Source organism: Equus quagga, chromosome 13 (assembly GCF_021613505.1).
Source record: "Equus quagga isolate Etosha38 chromosome 13, UCLA_HA_Equagga_1.0, whole genome shotgun sequence".
In the NCBI taxonomy this organism is placed as follows: Eukaryota; Metazoa; Chordata; class Mammalia; order Perissodactyla; family Equidae; genus Equus; species Equus quagga.
Genome location: NC_060279.1, coordinates 39,550,872 through 39,570,003, shown reverse-complemented (window position 1 = coordinate 39,570,003; position 19,132 = coordinate 39,550,872). Strand labels below are relative to the sequence as shown.

At 53.9% G+C, this 19,132-nt stretch overlaps 1 protein-coding gene across 1 annotated transcript; it reads left to right on the top strand.

The window, feature by feature from the left end:
• The first annotated feature begins 4,156 nt into the window (after positions 1-4,156).
• On the top strand, positions 4,157-17,648 carry NPR1 (natriuretic peptide receptor 1). Its single transcript, XM_046682476.1, has 22 exons — positions 4,157-5,498; positions 6,216-6,415; positions 6,847-6,960; positions 7,378-7,513; positions 7,880-7,971; positions 8,731-8,866; positions 9,097-9,181; positions 10,043-10,163; positions 10,551-10,625; positions 10,787-10,864; positions 11,296-11,400; positions 11,660-11,731; positions 11,857-12,013; positions 12,297-12,452; positions 12,723-12,891; positions 13,636-13,782; positions 13,869-13,992; positions 14,145-14,213; positions 14,509-14,683; positions 14,916-15,014; positions 16,655-16,746; positions 16,898-17,648. Exons 1-22 carry the CDS (start codon positions 4,787-4,789, stop codon positions 16,958-16,960), a joined length of 3,177 nt encoding a protein of 1,058 aa, XP_046538432.1. The 5' UTR covers positions 4,157-4,786; the 3' UTR covers positions 16,961-17,648.
• Positions 17,649-19,132: the final 1,484 nt, after the last annotated feature.

The following is a 19,132-nucleotide window of genomic DNA, read 5'->3' as shown; positions in this document are numbered from 1 at the left end:
AGTTTTCTCTGTTCTTGAACTTCACACAAATGGATTCACACTGTCTGTACTCTTTTTTGTCCAGCTTCTTTTGCTTGACACGTTTCAATATTCTTCCACGTTCTTGCATTCATCAGAAATTTGCTCCTTTTTATTTATGAATAGCATTCTATTGCATAAACATACCACAGTTTGTTTATCCATTCTCCTGTTGATGACTTCAGGACCTCCAACTGGCTGAGACCCATAGAACACATTTGGGTTGTTTCCAGTTTGGGACCATTATGAACAAATCTGCTATATATTTTTATTTTATTTATTTATTTGTTTATTTATTTTGAGGCAGATTAGCCCTGAGCTAACATCTGCTGCCAATCCTCCTCTTTTTGCTGAGGAAGACTGGCCCTGAGCTAACATCCGTGCCCATCTTCCTCCACTTTATATGTTGGACGCCTACCGCAGCACGGCTTGATGAGCTGTGCCATGTGCGAACCCTGGATCCGAGCTGGCGAACCGTGGGCCACCAAAGGAGAATGTCTGTGCTTAACTGCTGTGCCACCAGGCTGCCCAGTTGTGAACATTTTTGTATGAGAGTCTTGCGGTCAGATGCATTCTTTTTTCTTGGGTAGGTATAGGTGTATATGTGTACAGAATTTAAATTTTATATATGTTTTCAATCTCACAAGACCTTAATGCTTATTAATTAAATTAACAGTCATTTCAATTTACCGTTTTTAATGCTCTTTACTCCTTTCTTCATCTCTAACCATTCATATAGAATAATATTCCTTCTGCTTCAGAATTAGCACCTCTCTGCTGGTGGCTAACTTTCTTGATGTCGGGTTGTCTGCCTACATTTTTACTTCACCTTTGTTTTTGGAGGACATTTTCTCCGGGTACGGAAGCCTAGACTGGAAGTTATTCTCTTTTACCACATTTACAATGTGATTTTACTGTCTGTGTCTTCCATTTTTGCTGTGAAAAAAAAAGCTGTCAATCTAATGGTTGCTCCTTTGAAGGTAATCAGTCCTCTTTTTTCTATTTTAAAGATTTCAACTTCAATTTAATTTCATGTGATTTCACTCTGATGGGTCCAGATATGGATTTTTTTTTTTTAAATCCTACTTGAGGTTTGTTGAACTTCTTGAATCTGTGGCTTGATGTATTTCATCCATTTTTAAAGTTTCTCAGCCATTGTCTCTTCAAATATTGCTCTTTTATTTTATTTTCCTTTTTTTCCCTCTTTTCTGGGCTCCAAAGACAGGTGTGTTAGAATTTCTCACAGTACCCTCTATGTCCCTAACCCTCTCTTTTATGTTTTTCATTCCTTTTTATCCATGCTTCATTCTGGGTAATTTCTTTTATCTTTTCTTCCAATTCATTGCTCACTCCTAAGTTGAGTGTCAGTGGCTGCTAAACCCATCGATTGGTTCTTGGTTTGGTTTTGAACATGTTGGGTTCTGACGTGTTGTTTACTTCTGATTTACCCTAACCCTAGGTTTCCCCTAGGAGTGCAGCCTTTCAGGACCCTAACCCGAAACAGGAAGGTGGCTCTCACCTTTGGGGACATTTGGACTCCAGTTTTGTCTCACTTACCCCACACAGCCTATTTTCTGCCACCAACTCCAGGTCAGCAAATGAGCCCAGGGTAAAAGCAGTCCTGCTGCTGTGTCGCCGCTCTGCTCTCCTGTGCTTTCGTGCTCCCACACCAATAATTCCTCACTGTCTTACTACTTCTTTGATTTTTAAAAGTATTTCATCCAACATTTTTAGTTGTTCAGCTTGGGGATTGGACAAATTATTGAGTCCACCATTGTTGAAAGGGGAGCTCAGTTATTAAATTCAATTTCTAGTCCAGTCATTTCTCCTGAGCTCCAGTTCCTCTAATCCAATGGCCTATTGGACACCTCCACTTGGGCATCTACAGGCACCTCAAACCCAATAAACTAAAATTTTTATCACCCCCCACAATCTGCTTCTTCAGTTCCTCAACTAATGGGTCAATGCCACCTAGACTTCAGTTATTTGTATACTGTCTTTCTTTCTGAAGTCCAAATGATTCTACTTACAAAACATCTCCCTATAGTCAACAATAGGTATTATGCATTAAGAAACTTGTTAAGAGGATAGATCTCATGTTTTTTGGGTTTTTTGAGGAAGATTAGTCCTGAGCTAACATCTGCTGCCAATCCTCCTCTTTTTGCTGAGGAAGACTGGCCCTGAGCTAACATCTGTGCCCATCTTCCTCCACTTTATATGTTGGGACGCCTACCACAGCATGGCTTGCCAAGCGGTGCCATGTCCCAACCCAAGATCCGAACCAGCGAACCTCGGGCCACCGAAGCAGAATGTGCGAACTTAACCGCTGCACCACCAGGCCAGCCCCCAGATGTCATGTTACGTGTTCTTAGTACACACACTCACACACAACACACACAGAAAAGGACACAAGGAAACTTCTGGAGGTGATGGATATGTTTATTACCTTGATATTGTGGTGATGATTTCACGGGTATAAGCATATATGCAAACTCATCAAATTGTATACATTAAATAGTAAAGTTTATGGTATATCAATTATACCTCAATAAAACTGCCTTTTAAAAAGTCTCCAATCTCCTATCTACATCTACAGCCTCTGGAGCTCCCCTTACAGGACAAAGACATTACGCCTGTCACACAAAAGGGCTCTCTGCTGCCCTTTCTTGCCTCTCCTCCTCAGTCATACTTACATACACACACCTTACATCCTAGATGAGAGCTGAAAACTACTGCAGCCAGTAATGCAAGTGAGTGAACAGGGTGGATAGGAACTGCGGAGAACAGGACTCATCTCAAGGAGGTAAGGGACACTTGGTTCCAGCTGATTGTACATGGAGAGAAGCAGGACCTATATTACCTGCTCTCCAATATTTTCAAGCCATGTCAGAAATCCAAATATTCATGTGCCATCTGCTGATTTTTACGTATGGGCAATTAAATCAAATATATATAGGGAGACTGAAGGCCCAACAAAGCATACCTGCCGTCTGAAGTCGGTCCATGGGCTACCGTTTGCTCTAGACCATAAGAACATTCCAAATTCTCCTAAAATTTCATATATAGGAAACATACTTCAGTATTCTTCTCTCTCTGCACAGAATACCTTTCTCACCCTTCTATGTTTGTTGAATTATTTCTCTGTGGAGATTTTCATGGTCCCAATGCAGGCAGAATAGTCTTCATCTGGGCCTCTGAGCAATTTGTCTCTCTCTCTGTTGTAGTGCTTAACCATGTTACATTATGACTATTTGTCCCAAATTGAGCTCCTCAAAGCTACGGGCTATACATATATTTTCATCTTTACGCCCTCAGTATCCAGCCGGTGCTTAGTGCATTCTAGGTCTTCTGGAACTGTTTGCTGAACGGAAGAAGTTTGCTGATCTTCGGTTCTGCCTACGCGCAGGGTTGGAGAAGTTGGCGGCGCGATACTGTCAATGACTCTTGGTGACCATTAGAGGGCAGACTGACTCCACAGCGGTCCGGAGCAGCGGCCCAGCCGTCAAGGGCTCCAAAACCCTCTCCCCAATTTACGCCTCCGCTGGTCATTTCCAGCACCATCTCCCACCGCTACCACCAACCCCATTTTAACAATCCTCCTCAACACAAAACAAACACGCAATCACAGTCCAGGAGCGGCCCTGAGGTCGCTCCTCTTTCCCCCTCCAGCCACCTACACGCTCTTCTTCCCCTTCCTACAACCATTTGGAACTAAAGAGTTAATTCCGCACTTACACCTGGTCATTTTTCTCTGCTAATCCGCTCAATCTGGAAGCTGGAGTGGGGAGGGAGGGATCCTAGGTGGACTGGTCTCGGGGACCCTGGGCTCACCTAAATTAACGTCTTTTTTTAGAAACCATCACCCTCCCGCACCACCCTCAGATAGACACATCCACATACTCACACTTCTTCCTGCCAGGATCCCAAACCAGCACATTTTTCTTCCCCAGACGGAACTAGGTAGGAGGGGAGGGACAAGGTGGGGCGCAAGAGGCCCCTGGATGTTCCCACACACCTCTCTATTCAGCCCTCCTTCCCATCCCCGCGAGGGATCCCCTTCTGCGGGTGCCGCTTCTCTGAGGCGGAAGACGGGGCGCCGAGAAGCGGGAAGAGGGTCTAAGGCGGGGGGGGTGGGCGGGAATGCCCTCAATTTAAGTGCGGGGAGGAAGGAGTTAAAGATCCAGGATTGGCTCCTCTGTCACCAAGTCGGGGAGGGGAAGCGGCCAGGAGGGAGGGTTCGGAGCTTGGCTCAGGTCCTTCCCAGTCCCCCGCGGACAACCGGAGACTTGGGCCGGCCGGACGCCCCTTCTGGCACACTCCCTGGGGCAGGCGCTCACGCACGCATACAAACACTCACACTCCCCTTTTCCCCCCTCGAGCCCTCTCCCATCCTTCTCCCTGGAGTGCTCGCTGGAGCTTTTTCTCTCTCCTTCTAACACACACACACACACACACACGCTGTCACTCAAGCTAGGGTCCTCCCGGCTCCTGCGCTCTCCTTCTGGCGCCCACCTGCTCCTCAGCGCCCTTCGTGCACCCCTCCGTCGCGAGTCCTGCCTGGGGTACGCCCGCCCGCCGCGCGCCCCTTGCGCTCCTGGCCCTGACCTTCGCGGCTAGAGAGCCAGCTTGCCCTGGGGTGAGCGCCCCCTCCCCGCTGCTCCTTCCCTCCCACACGGGCGCGCCCGGTGCCCGGGACGGGCCGCTGAGCCGGAGGGGACCGAGGAGGCCATGGTGGGAGCGCTCGCCCGCCGCTGTGCCCGCTGAGGCCATGCAGTGCCCTGGGCGCCCCGCCGGCGCCCGCCTGCGCCTGTTCCTGCTCCTGCTGCCGCTGCTGCTGCTCCCAGGCAGCCGCGCGGGCAACCTGACGGTGGCCGTGGTGCTGCCCCTGACCAACACCTCGTACCCGTGGTCGTGGGCGCGCGTGGGGCCGGCGGTGGAGCTGGCCCTGGCCGGGGTGAAGGCGCGGCCCGACTTGCTGCCCGGCTGGACGGTCCGCACGGTGCTGGGCAGCAGCGAGAACGCGCTGGGCGTCTGCTCCGACACCGCCGCGCCCCTGGCCGCCGTGGACCTCAAGTGGGAGCACAACCCCGCGGTGTTCCTGGGCCCCGGCTGCGTGTACGCCGCTGCCCCGGTGGGGCGCTTCACGGCGCACTGGCGGGTGCCCCTGCTGACCGCCGGCGCCCCGGCGCTGGGCTTCGGGGCCAAGGACGAATACGCGCTGACCACCCGCACGGGGCCCAGCCACGCCAAGCTGGGCGACTTCGTGGCGGCGCTGCACCGACGGCTGGGCTGGGAGCGCCAGGCGCTCGTGCTCTATGCCTACCAGCCCGGCAACGACCAGCCCTGCTTCTTCGTAGTGGAGGGGCTGTACATGCGGGTCCGCGACCGCCTCAACATCACGGTGGACCACCTGGAGTTCGCCGAGGGCGACCACGACCACTACACCATGCTGCTGCGGACCGTGGGGCGAAAAGGCCGAGGTGAGAGGCCGGCACCCGGGTCCCGCCGCTTTGCCCCGGGGCCTTCTCTCTAAACGGTCAAAGGCTCCGGGCGGTCTTCTCTGGGCCAGTCTTCTTTCGCCTCGAGGCTCGTCATTCCTGTCTCAGCCTCCTCGGCCCTTTCTACCTCGGAGTTTTCACTTCCCTCTCCTTCTCAACATCCTCTCTCTCTTCTCGTTCCTATGCTCTCCTCTCCTCTCACCTCCCCTACTCCCCCACTTCCTTCCCACCGGTTCCTCCAGAGTTAACAGGAGGGAGAAAACGTCTGCTACCACCCTGACACTTAGTAGGTCCCTGGCTTAGTTCTCATCCCTATTTTTCTCCTTCATTTTCTGTCGCTTCCCAACAGCCTTCTCCCCTCCTCCATCTTCTCCTCCCATTGCTCCCACGCGGCCCTCTCTTCCTCCAGTCCCCTCTCCAGCTGGCCCCTCCCCTCCCTTTCCTCCTTTCTTGACCCACCTTGCCCACCTTCAGCTCCGCTATTACCCCTCTCCCAAACTCTGCTTCTTCCTCCTCCTCCTCCCACACTTCGTCTTTCTCCAGCCGCAGACTAGAGGAAGTCTGAGTTACACTTAGCTACCACAGGGTCTCCAACTGCAGCCTCTGGAAGCCCCAGCTGCCCTACCCAATGAGTCCCATCTTCTCACTCCCTCAGAGTCTAGGCTTCTCTCTCTCTGACCTCTCCCCCTTCCTTCCCAGTTATCTACATCTGCAGCTCCCCAGACACCTTCAGAACCCTGATGCTCCTGGCCCTGGAAGCTGGCCTGAGTGGGGAGAACTACGTTTTCTTCCACCTGGACCTCTTTGGGCAAAGTCTGCAAGGTGCACATGGCCTTGCTCCGCGCAGGCCCTGGGAGAGAGGGGATGGCCATGATGTCAGTGCCCATCAGGCCTTTCAGGTGAGTGTCCAGGTTGGAAGCCCAGGCTGTGGGACTCTGAGCTGGTGGCACATAGTTTCTGGGCACTGGTCCCTCAGTGTCCGAAAGGATTCCGGAAAAGAGGTTCTTGATGCTCATAGAAAGTTAGGTGACGGAGGGCAGGAGGCTGGGATGAGGGGTGTATAGAGGGCCAGGGGACTTCAGAGCCAAGAAGCTAAAAAGATGAGAGAATGGGCTTGAAGTGGGAGGAGTTCCAGTCCTGCAGACTAACAGGACTTGGAGAAGCCATCCCATTGATCCCTTGATTTGGAGCAGGCAGCACCTCACACAGGACATAGGGTCCAGTTTGACCTGAACTAAGCAAAGATGCAGCTCTGGGAGATGGACCCCAGGGTACTGGGAGGACAGGGGTCAGCTCCCAGCTCTCCCCTCTCCACTGACCCCTTCCTCAGGCTGCCAAAATCATTACATATAAAGAGCCGGATAATCCTGAGTACTTGGAGTTCCTGCAGAAGCTAAAACACTTGGTCCATGAGCAGTTCAACTTCACCCTGGAGGATGGCCTGGTAAGAGGGGGTCCTGGGACCCTCCAGTGTGGACCTCCAGCCCCCACCCCATGGGCCTCTGCCAGTTTCCACCTGTTCTCTCAGCCAGCCCAGTATTCCCAGGTCTCCTCTTCTTTCCCTTCCCATCATTCCTATATCTCTATTGATGATGGAGAAGGATATTGACAAGTTGTTCAACCTCTGAAACTCACATCCTCACCAGTTAAGTGAGGATGATACATCCCGTCCTAGCTGCCTAGCAGGATTCAGAAGGGGTGGTATATGCAGAGGCATCTTATAAGTAGTAAAATCTCTCTGTCCTGTGTTGTTTTCTCCCATGATCTCCAAGCTCCCAGTACCTCCCATTTCCTCCCCCACAGCGCCCCGCGCTATGCCCTTCATACATCCCACCCAGCCAAGCTCTGCTTGCCCCTGCAGGTGAACACCATCCCAGCATCCTTCCACGATGGGCTCCTGCTCTATGTCCAGGCAGTGACAGAGACTCTGGCTCATGGGGGAACTGTCACCGATGGGGAGGGCATCACTCAGCGGATGTGGAACCGAAGTTTCCAAGGTCAGGGCCTGGAGGTGGCAGGAATGGGCTGCCTTGGGGTGCCCCAAGCAGGAGGCCATGAGAAACCTCTAGCCCCGCAGCAAAGGTAGTTGCTTGCCCACGCCAAGCTCTTCCTCTCCTCTGTAAGGAACATCCACAGCTTCCCTTAGGTCCTCCTTCCACGTCTATCTCCCTAGTTCCATCAAAAAGACCTCCTAAGTGCCCAGCCCCAATCATTACTGCTGCTGAAACATCAGTCCCTTTATTATTATTCCGTATGTATATGTTTGGAGGGCAAGGCAGAGAAGACCCAGGATGGAGATGAGGTGGGGGGGTCCCTGAACTTCCAGTCTCTCAAAACACAGCCGTCTTCCTCCGTGCCCCCAGGTGTGACAGGATACTTGAAAATGGACAGCAATGGAGATCGGGAGACCGACTTCTCCCTCTGGGATATGGATCCTGAGACTGGGGCCTTCAGGGTAAGGTTGTGCCCTTCGAAGACAGTGCCAACTGGGAATGACATCTTGCCCTCCTACCTCCCCCCATGGCCCTGCCAGGGCATCTGTCTACTCTGTAGTCACACAACCATGCTTGGTCACTTACAGAGAGCCCTAGATAAAAGAGACACAGCTCCAGTCTGGGGGAGCAACCAGAATTACAAGGACTCACAGGCATGACCCTTGGGGAGCCCCATGTCTTAGGAGGGAGCATAGCCCTACCCTCAGGAAGTCCCATGTCTCCTAAGGTAGGTAGGACCCCAGCCCAGCAGAGACAGGCCGACTCAGGGCCAAGATGAATGCATATCGTACAGCTCTATAACCACATCAGGAACAGGAAGGGATTGAGGCCACAGGCACCAAGGAGCAGATCATCCAGGCAAGGCTTCCGGGAGGAGGGGTACATGGCTTAGGCTTGGGAATGGGGACTGAGAACACTGCCTTTTCCTGTTTTCTATGTGCTTCAGCCCAAGATTATAAACTCCCTGAGTGTAGGGCTAGGGTTCTGTATGGAGCTTCCTTTATAAAGCCCTTGAGTAGTTTCCAAGTGTTTCCACTCTGATAACATGGGCATAGGTATGACGGCTTTCTGTAGCCACTCACAGAGGGGCTTGTGAATAGCTGACAGCCCAGATACAGGCCCTGGAAGCTACGATGCGGTAGGTGAGAGGCAGGACTGCCCCACTGGACAGGAGGCCTCACCCCAGGCCTTTCCCGCCCACCACTTCTGCTCTTCCATAGGTTGTTCTGAACTACAATGGGACTTCCCAAGAGCTTGTGGCCATGTCAGGGCGCAACCTGAACTGGCCCCTGGGGTATCCGCCTTCCGACATCCCCAAATGCGGCTTTGACAATGAGGACCCAGCCTGCAACCAAGGTGACTGCCCCTTGCCATCCAGGCCTCCATTCTGGAGACGCTGCATCCTCCCCACCTCAGGGAGTCAGAGAGGGGCTCCTCTCCCACACTGAGAGTTTTCTGGAGAAACTCCTCCCGCCTTTTTCTTCCCTTCGTCCATCATCCTAGTTGACTGATTGACTATTAGAAGTTTCTTCCTCCTGCTGTCTAACCAAAATCTCTATTGCTGCAACTTGGACTCTCTCCTACAGACCACTTTTCCACCCTGGTAGTGCTGGCTTTGGTGGGCAGCCTCTCCCTGCTCAGCATTCTGATCGTCTCCTTTTTCATATACAGGTGAGCCTCGGGATGACGGCAGTGAGTGAGGTTGGGAGACCAGGAGAACTAGCAGCAGAGGAGATGGCAGGGACCCAGAGGGAAGGAGTAAGGGGTGAAGGCACAGCAGGGGAAGGCTGAGGGAGATGGGGGAGAAAAGAGACTAAAAAGCTTTGAGACACAGGGAAGAGAGAAGGAGGAGGGAACAAGGACAGGAGTGGACAGGGAGGGTGTGGGGGATCCCAGACGGAGCCGAGCAGTTGGGGGAGTGACATCACAGGGGCGTGGCTTGTAGCCTGTAGGCCCCTTTACCCTCCCTTCCTACTGGAGCAGACCGGATGGATAGCAGCAGTTCAAACCCTTTGGGATTGGGCCCATTTTAGTTGAGCATGGATGGTGAGCCCTGTGTGTACCAGGTGGAACCAGGAACGGAGGAAAGAGATAAAGGAGCCTGTTCCTGCCTTCCGGTGGGAGGCTGAAAGGAAAGTGCAGGAGAAGTTGCCAACAGAGAGAAGCAAGGAGGGAGGGAGAAAATCGGTGCTGGTTGAGTACATACTATGTGCACTTCCACAACAATATTTCTTTTCATTCTTATAACAATGCTTTGAAAGGTCTCCAATTTCCAAATGAGGACATTTGGGACATGAGACTCAGAGAAATGAAGTGGCCACCCCAAGGTCCCCAATGAGGCAGAATTTCACCCAAGCCTCCTGACTCTCAGCCCAGAGGATGCAATTCCCCATCAGCCTCTTAGCAAAGCAGTAGGGCTGTCTCTTAACACAAGCAGTGGTCCCAGGGCTCTGAGAAGGGGCTGTGGAGCAGAGCACCCCCATCCGGAGTCCAGGCTCAGACATGGGCTCAGATACAGGTTTCACGCCCCAGGAAGATGCAGCTGGAAAAGGAACTGGCCTCAGAGCTGTGGCGGGTGCGCTGGGAGGATGTGCAGCCCAGTAGCCTTGAGAGGCACCTCCGGAGCGCAGGCAGCCGGCTGACCTTGAGCGGGGTGAGTACACTGTTGTTGGGGGGAATGGAGGAGAGCTGGGCATGGTGGGGGGCAGTACCTAATGGGCAGGGGGGAGAGCAGGGTTCTAGTCCCAGCTCTGCCTTCACTTGCTGTGTGACCTTGGTAGATCTCTGAGACTCGCTCAGATGATTGCGTCTATAGAGGCTCCCTCACAGGGCTCTTACAAAGGTCAAAAATAGTATTTTTGTGAAAGATCATTTAAAAAAATGTAAATAAGGATAGGATTTCATGATGTGGAATGAGAAGCAGAGTGACATAAGGATAAGGTAGGGGGATGAAGATCAGAGCTCAAGAAACAGGATGGAGATCTGGGTCCATGGGGGGCCCCCCTGGGCTGACCACCCCTCCTGCTCTCCATCCCTTCAGAGAGGCTCCAATTACGGCTCCCTGCTAACCACAGAAGGCCAGTTTCAAGTCTTTGCCAAGACAGCGTATTATAAGGTGGGCCTGGGAAAAGATGCTTGTCCTCAGGACTGGGGCAGAGCTCTGCTCTGATGAAAATAGGGAGGGTCGCAGGGGCAGCGGTTGGCTGTCAGGAGCAGCTGGAGTTGCCAGGGCATTGGGCCATTTCCTTACAGTGACAGTCTCCATTCCTTGCCCAGGGCAACCTCGTGGCTGTGAAACGCCTGAACCGTAAACGCATTGAGCTGACACGAAAAGTCCTGTTTGAACTGAAGCATGTAATGTGGGGGAGGAGGCAGTGGCCTGGGGGAGGGTCCCAGGGGGACACAGGGATGTTGGCCAACAGAACTGGTTATGGAGGGACCTCAGGGTATCCTAGGAAACAGCAGGGACAGTAGCCGTGGGCTGGGCCCTTGCAAATTGTGAATGGGAGTAGGGGATCACAGATGCGGGAAGGGACTAGCAGAGATCATGGAGGAAGTCCTTGAGGGGCCATAGTTGATGCCCTGGCAGTGGAGGGCTTAGGAGGCAGAGGGAGGAGGGAGCAGATTCTGGGGAAGGTGGGCTAAGAACATGGGTGGGAATCACCAGGGAAGGTCCTAGAATGTCTGCAGGGAGTTAGGAAGAGTGAGGGGTCCCTGAGGGTGGGGGGCAACTTGGTGAGGAGTGACGGCTCTGTCAGGCTCCTGATGCTGGCTCCCACCTGCAGATGCGGGATGTGCAGAATGAACACCTGACCAGGTTTGTGGGTGCCTGCACCGACCCCCCCAACATCTGTATCCTCACAGAGTACTGTCCCCGGGGGAGCCTGCAGGTGAGGGGACAGGGGAGTATGAGGAAACCGGGGTCTAGCCCTGGCTCCGCCCCTCGCCGGCCATATGACCCCAGGAAAGCCTCCCCCTCTTTCTGACCTTTCTTTACCCCATCTGTAAAATGGGAGTGCGGGGAGGGCAGTGGCACTAGAGTAAATCCAGAGCTTTGTCCTGCTGTGCGGTTTCTATCAGTGGGACCCCTGCACTCGTCCTCCTGGGGGAGTCTGCAGGGTACAGGTCTGACTCTCACTGCCCCAGCAGGACATTCTGGAGAATGAGAGCATCACCCTGGACTGGATGTTCCGGTACTCTCTCACCAATGACATCGTCAAGGTAGGCCCAGAAAAGCCCACTGGATGGGGTGGGTGGGGGTGGGAGAGGGCCAGGTATGCTTCTCCTTCCGCCTTGGTTGTAGGTCCCACCCAGAGCCAAGACCCCTGCCTCCCCAAATTTCCCAGGGTATGCTGTTCCTACACAATGGGGCCATTTGCTCCCATGGGAACCTCAAGTCATCCAACTGCGTGGTAGACGGGCGCTTTGTGCTCAAGATCACCGACTACGGGCTGGAGAGCTTCAGGGACCTGGAGACTGAGCAAGGACACACCCTCTATGCCAGTGAGCCCAGGCCTGACTCTGACCCCTAACACCACCCCCAGCACAGCCCAGTCGGGAGACTGATGCCTGGCCTCTGATGGGCTTGGACCCTCCTGACTCCCAGCTCAATTCATCCATCAGTAGGAAGCAGTGCCAGACCAAGGGGTCTCAAGGCCTCTTTTAGCTCTAGCACTCAGTGTGATGTCTCCATATCAGTCCCAGCCACATCCTTTAGGACCTTGTTTCCCCTCACCCCTTGGCTTTGCGGCCCTTCATCCTGTGACTTCTGACCTCTGACCCACAGAAAAGTTGTGGACTGCCCCTGAGCTCCTGAGAATGGCCTCGCCCCCTGCCCGGGGCTCCCAGGCTGGTGACGTGTACAGCTTTGGGATCATCCTTCAGGAGATTGCCCTGAGGAGTGGTGTCTTCCATGTGGAAGGTTTGGACCTCAGCCCCAAAGGTGAGAGGACCATGCTGTCCCCTAGCCCTGCCACATTTAACTAGCCCTGGCCCCAGAGAGAGGGACCCCTGGAAACACCATCACACCTTCCTTCTGGAATGCTCAGCCACCATCCTTTGCTCTATTGCTGCCAGTGACCCTGATGCATGACTGGCCCAGTTCCCTGCGGGGCTCCCCTGCCTCGTGCCCTGGTCCTGTACCTCCCGACCCCGCCTCTAAACAGGCCCATGGTTGGCTCCACCCCACAGCCCCTCTCCCCCCACTTTACAGAGATCATCGAGCGTGTGACTCGGGGTGAGCAGCCCCCCTTCCGGCCCTCCCTGGCCCTGCAGAGTCACCTGGAGGAACTGGGGCAGCTGATGCAGAGGTGCTGGGCAGAGGACCCGCAGGAGCGGCCGCCCTTCCAGCAGATCCGCTTGATGCTGCGCAAGTTTAACAGGTCACTGGCGTTATTTGTGGATCCCCCACTTCCCCTGCCACCATATACCCCACACTTAAGTCTTATCCCTGCAGTGGCAGAGGGAGCCCACTCATAGCCCACTTACATAGCCTACTTCAGCCCACCAGAGCCTCACAGCCCCCCCAGGAATACTGTATCACCCAGCTGTCCCCAGTCCTGCCCCTCATACCCCTCTCCTCCACCAACTTCACCACTCCACAGCCTTCTTACTCAGCCCTGGGACCAGCCCTGAGTCGTCAGTGATGTGCAGAGTAAATGAGCCACCCACCCCTGGCCTCCCACCTTCTCCCCTACAGCATCTATGCCCTCTGAAGGAGCTCCCACTGCAGCCCTTTGATCTCCCTTTCTCAGGGTCCCCACTGGGGCCCAGTTCCTCCAGACACACCCTCTGCCAGCCTGTGTGCCCTCACTCTGTTCTCAATTGATCCCTGTCCCTTTCGCCTCCTCAACCTCCTTCTAACTCACTGTGTTCAGCAAAGAGGAACAAAACAGCCAGTTGAAGTATGAAGCTTCATACTCAACCCTGGAGTCTCAGAGATGAATTGAACTTTCCTCTGACCCTTTTCCCCTGCCTCCCAACCCTGACCCTCTCCAGGGACCCCGCAGTAGTTGAAGATGGGCCGACATGAAGCCTTGATAGGGCAAGTGCCTGGGGTGGGCATTCAGGGTAGGGCGGGCTGCTCCTCTCTCACCACCCCCGCCTGCCGCCATCCCCTGCCCCAGGGAGCACAGCAGCAACATCCTGGACAACCTGCTGTCCCGCATGGAGCAGTATGCCAACAACCTGGAGGAGCTGGTGGAGGAGCGGACTCAGGCCTACCTGGAGGAGAAGCGCAAGGCCGAAGCCCTGCTGTACCAGATCCTGCCTCAGTGAGTGCCCGTGTCTGGTGACCCCCTGTTGCCCCTGTCCCCACCCACCTCACCCTCTGATCCCACACCTGTCCCTGACCCCTCAGCTCAGTGGCTGAGCAGCTGAAGCGTGGGGAGACGGTCCAGGCCGAAGCCTTTGACAGCGTTACTATCTACTTCAGTGACATTGTGGGTTTCACAGCCCTGTCAGCAGAGAGCACGCCCATGCAGGTGAGTCAGGGTGCAGCCACAGGCGTCAGAGCAGGCAGGTGTGTGTCCCTGAACATCTCCATCTTACAGGCCTGCCTCTGGTTCCGCTTTCCACATCCAAGCCCAGGTGGGTCCCTTACTCCCCACCCTTCTTGGCTTCTCTTCCCTTCCAGGTGGTGACACTGCTCAATGACCTGTACACTTGCTTTGATGCCGTCATAGACAACTTTGATGTGTACAAGGTGAGGGTGGGAGTAGGGATAGGAAGGGACAGACAGAGGGACATGGGCAGGGTCAGAGAAAGGTGAGGGGCAGAATGACATAGAGTATTAAGAGAGGAGACCAAGGGACATGGGCAAAGACAGTGTCACAGGGAGACCCAGGAACAAGCAGGGAAACCGCGCGGGGTGTAGGGGATGAGCAAAGACAGTGGGTGGCGGATTGGGGGACAGAATGACAGTGCGCCTGCTTTGGGGGCGGCACAGGGAAGAGAAAGTTCCAGCCTTCCTGTCCTCCACTCTCTCGCCGTCCTCACAGGTGGAGACCATCGGCGATGCCTACATGGTGGTGTCGGGGCTCCCGGTGCGGAATGGGCGGCTGCACGCCCGCGAGGTGGCCCGCATGGCCCTGGCGCTGCTGGACGCCGTGCGCTCCTTCCGCATCCGCCACCGGCCCCACGAGCAGCTGCGCCTGCGCATCGGCATCCACACAGGTGAGGCCGCCTGAGGCTCGTGGAGGGGGCTCCTAAAGGCTGGAGCTGCGGGGTGGAGACTTGTCCCCAGGTTCAGCCCCTCCCCAACCCAACACACATTCTTGTGTTCCCACCGGCCACAAATCCCACCTCCTGCCTCTCCTGGAGCCCCGCCCTGTGGCCACCGTTCCTCCCACCTACCACCCTTAACACCACGTCTATCCCCACGCTGATGGGCTTCCACCCTCTGCAGGGCCCGTGTGTGCTGGTGTGGTAGGGCTGAAGATGCCCCGTTACTGTCTCTTTGGGGACACGGTCAACACGGCCTCAAGAATGGAGTCTAACGGGGAAGGTATGTGGCCCCCCTAGACAGATGGGGAGGGCAGGTAGCTGTAGCCCAGGAAGGCCCTCCAGGCAGCTTGTACCTGTCCAGTCCCTGTTCCGGCTCCTAGCTCTCCTCCTAGTCTCCCTTCTCAAGGGTTCAGTCTGGGCCCATCACCTTGAATCTAATCAGAGACTCAGAACCCTGTGGCCCCTTCTTGCCAAATGATTGAGAAGTCTTTCCAGGTCAATGTTCAACAGTTCCCAGCAGGAATCCCACCTTTAGGGCCCCTCTGCTCCCTCTTGGGTGTGGTAAAGAGGGCTTCCCAGCAGCCCACTTGGGTGTGAATCTCAGCTCCACAACTGACACAATGTGTCTGTTGGCTACACTTCCTTGAGCCTCGGCTGTCCTCATCTGTAAAATGAGAAGAAAATATCTACCTCAGAAGAGTTATGTGAGAAAGCCATATAACATGACCAGCATGTAACTGTCACTCAGCTTTTCTGAGCCTCAGCTGTTTGTTTATGTGTAAAATGATGCCTGTCTCAGAGTTGTAAAAAACCTGGCACAACCCCTGGCACACAGTCAGTCCCTAATCAATGCCTCCTCCCACCTCTTCCCTTGGTCGTTCTTCCTGTTGATCTTTTATCCTCCTGCTGTATTCAACACAATTCAATTCAGCAAACATTTATCTAGCGCCTACTGAGTACCAAGCCCTGTAGAGAGGTGATGACCCAGACCCACAGTTTGCTGGGGAGTCCATGCGAACCCTACCTAAGCCTCTTGGTGGGAAAAGGGCTGCTTGGGAGCCCAGAGGGGGGCTGATTCAGTAGATATTCCCTGGACACTGTGAGTGTCCCCAGGAGTGGTAGGGGCAGGTTCAGAGGGAGGTCGAAGGGGTGTGGGATACACCTGGTCAGGAATCAGGAGGCCTGGGTCTGACCTCAACGTCTTGGGCAGACTGCCTCTCCTAGGCCTCAGCCCCTCCGTCATGAAATGAAAGTGTTGAGTTAAATAAGAGTGATAGCAGCCACTTATAGTGCTTCCTGAGTGCCAGAGTCTGTTTAAATACTTTATGAATGTTAAATGTAATTCTCACACAAGGCTTTGAGATGGGTACTGTTGCTATGAGCATCTTATAGACTAGAAAAATGAGGCACAGAGAGTTTATATTACTTCCCCAAGCAAGTGTCCACACTGAGACTCATACTAGGCAGAGCAAGATCCAAAGTCTGGCTCCTAACCAGTGCACTCTACTGTCCGAGCCTGGTGACGCTCTAGGGTCCTGTGCGATAGAACTTTCTGCAGTAATGGAAATGTTCTGTAATGCGTGCTGTCCAATATGGCAGCCTCTGTCACAGGGGGCTAGTGATCACTTCAAATGTGGTCGTGAACTGGGGCATTGAATTTTTAACTGTATTTAGTTTTAATTAATTTAAATAGCCTCATGTGGCTCTTGACTACTGTGATGGACATCACAGCTCTAGAGTTCTAAGGGAGGGGCCGGTATGTATGGTCAGACATCACGTGGGGGATGGGGGAGGGCTCTGAATTAGGAGGCTTCCTGGGCCAAAAGGAAGGAGGGGAGCAAATTTCCACTCCCACAGTCCCTGATTTCTCCTGCTCCTATCTCTTGCATCCCTCATCTTCTTCTCTCTTACCCTACCCAGCCCTGAAGATCCACTTGTCTTCTGAGACCAAGGCTGTCCTGGAGGAGTTTGGTGGTTTCGAGCTGGAGCTTCGAGGGGATGTAGAAATGAAGGTAGAGAAGGAAGCCCCTGCTCTCACCACCCCTTGGGTCCCAGAGCCAGTAACCCTCCCAGGCCCCTTCTCAAGCAGCCAGCCCCACTCCCATCAGGTGGGAAAGTGGGCGTGCCCCTCCCACCCCATGCTTCTCTTCCTTTTCCCTCCAGGGCAAAGGCAAAGTTCGGACCTACTGGCTCTTGGGGGAGTGGGGGAGCAGCACCCGAGGCTGACCTGCCTCCTTTCCTGGCCTTCCACACCTCCCTTCCTGTGTCAGAGGCGACAGAGAGGTGGCAGGCCTCAGCCTCTGCCACAGCAGCCCTGCCATTGCCAAAGGATTGGAGAAGTGGTTTGAACAGCTCCGGTATGCTAACCCCGGTGGAGACACAGATATTACCTCTGAAAGAGAACTGGTATGGGGGAGACCGTGGAGCTCACAGGACTGGACCAAGCACACAGTCATGCCTAGTGGCGCACACGTAGGCACCCACACCCCCTCTCCACCCTGACTCAGGTTGGGGTGTGGATTCCTGGCCCCTCCTCCCCTCCCTGTGCCCTCCTCCCTCAACCTTGCTACACTGTGACTTTTATGGGGAGAGGGAAGAGCCACCTTTGGGGAATAGGAAAAGGGACTATAGGTGAATCCAGGGGATGGAGGGAGTCCACACCTGGGTCTAGCCCACATGGGCCACAGACACTTTCCTGTCCCCCACCACCCAACATTGGACACAGTGCACTGGGGAGAAAGGGGCAGCACGGAGGGGCTGCGGGCCTGTATGCCTTGCTTCTCCTGTGAGCAGAGACCATTAAAATCTTTATTCCAGTGACAGTGTCTCTTTTGGAGGGAGCGAGGGTTGCCAGAAAACACAGCCATGTTCTCCACCCTCTACTTCAAATAAAACTTCTTTCTCAATCTGGGAATGCAGTATCTGAAAAGGCTGCAGTTCGCCTTGTGGTCTAAGGACCTGTCTACACCCTTAAGAATTATTGAGGGCCCCAAAGAGCTTTTGTTTATGTGGGTTACATCTATTGATATATACTACATTAGAAATTAAAACAAGTCCTTATTAACTCATTTAAAATAACTGTAATAAACCCATCACATGTTAATATTTTTTCTTGCTTTATTAAGGACATTCTTAAGAGAAACTGGCTTTCTTTTGCTGCCAATGTGTGGTTATGAATACAATGACTAGTTTGGTGCTACTGCCTTGATTTATGCTAAGACACCAGCAGTTTTACCCCCATTGCTTTCAAACCATCAGTGCAAATATCAGTACAGTCAATAAGGCAAACAGTCTACTTGTAGGATTATGAAAATTGTTTTGACTTTATCCATCTCCTGAAAGGGTCCTGGGGACTCCCAGGGTCTGTGGACCACACTTCGAGAACTGCTATAGTACCCAGTGCCTGGCATACAGCAGGAACATACTGAGTCTGGACCGAATGGAGTGTCCTTGGCGTCTCCTGCTCCATGAGGCCTGGGAGCCAAGAAGGAGGAATGGGGGTGGGAACATTTTACCACAGTTGAGATTTTGGGATTGTCCATCTGCCCCTCCATTCCCATGCCAGTGTAGACAAATGTGAGTGATAGTTTGCGAAATGACTCTCAGCTGGGTTAAGGGCCCTCCTTTCCCTGCTCCAGCCACCCACCCCACCCCCTTCCTGAGCAGGCAGGCAGGAATGCGAATGCGGGGGAGAGGTGGCTGCAGCTTCACCTCCCTCATGGGGAAAGAAAGTGCCAGACATTTCTTCAGTACCATCCATCAAGTGCAGACAGGCCCCTCCTCCGACCTCCCCAAGCCTCTTTCTGCAGTCCCCACCCAGTGGGACCGGAGGTAGGGGTGGGCTATGGGGAACTTGGAGGTCTGTCTTCAGGGCAGTGCTCCTGATACACAAGTGGTGGTCTGGCAGTGAAGAAAGGATAAATTGTTCTCCCTCTTGTCCAGGGACTCTTCTTGATGTTCTCTGCTCCCTGCCCACCCTTTTTGGCCTCAGTCAGATTTGATTTATTGGGAAAGGGAGCTTATACGGTCAAGTCCTCACCCTCCTCAGCTGGGGAAGAAGAGAAGGATGGTTGCCCTGGTAACCACAGCATACTCAACTTCCTGGTGGGCCCTGGTGGCCATGTTGACTCCCATGCCCCAATTCCTCCTCCCAGGGGTAGTAGACAGCCTGGGAGGGGCTGTCTAGAAGAGAGTGGATATGCTAAAGAGATCTGTGGGGCCTAAGAAGTTAGATCAGGGTGGGGGCTGGGATATCTAAAGAGACTGGGGCTTTGGGGAGGGGAGACTGTAGGAGATGAGGTGGGGAAGGGGGGGCGGCGAGCTGAATGACTGAGGAGCTCCAGTAAGACAATTCTAGGAAATTGCCGGTCAGATCCTTCCGGGGCAGCCTGGCTCCAC

Bases quoted from the DNA above. Each gene is read 5' to 3' on its own strand.
- NPR1 (XM_046682476.1), top strand. From the start codon at position 4,787: ATGCAGTGCCCTGGGCGCCCCGCCGGCGCCCGCCTGCGCCTGTTCCTG. The intron at 8,867-9,096 runs GTGACTGCCCCT...TCTCTCCTACAG, and splicing joins GGACCCAGCCTGCAACCAAG to ACCACTTTTCCACCCTGGTA. The intron at 10,865-11,295 runs GTAATGTGGGGG...TCCCACCTGCAG, and splicing joins TCCTGTTTGAACTGAAGCAT to ATGCGGGATGTGCAGAATGA.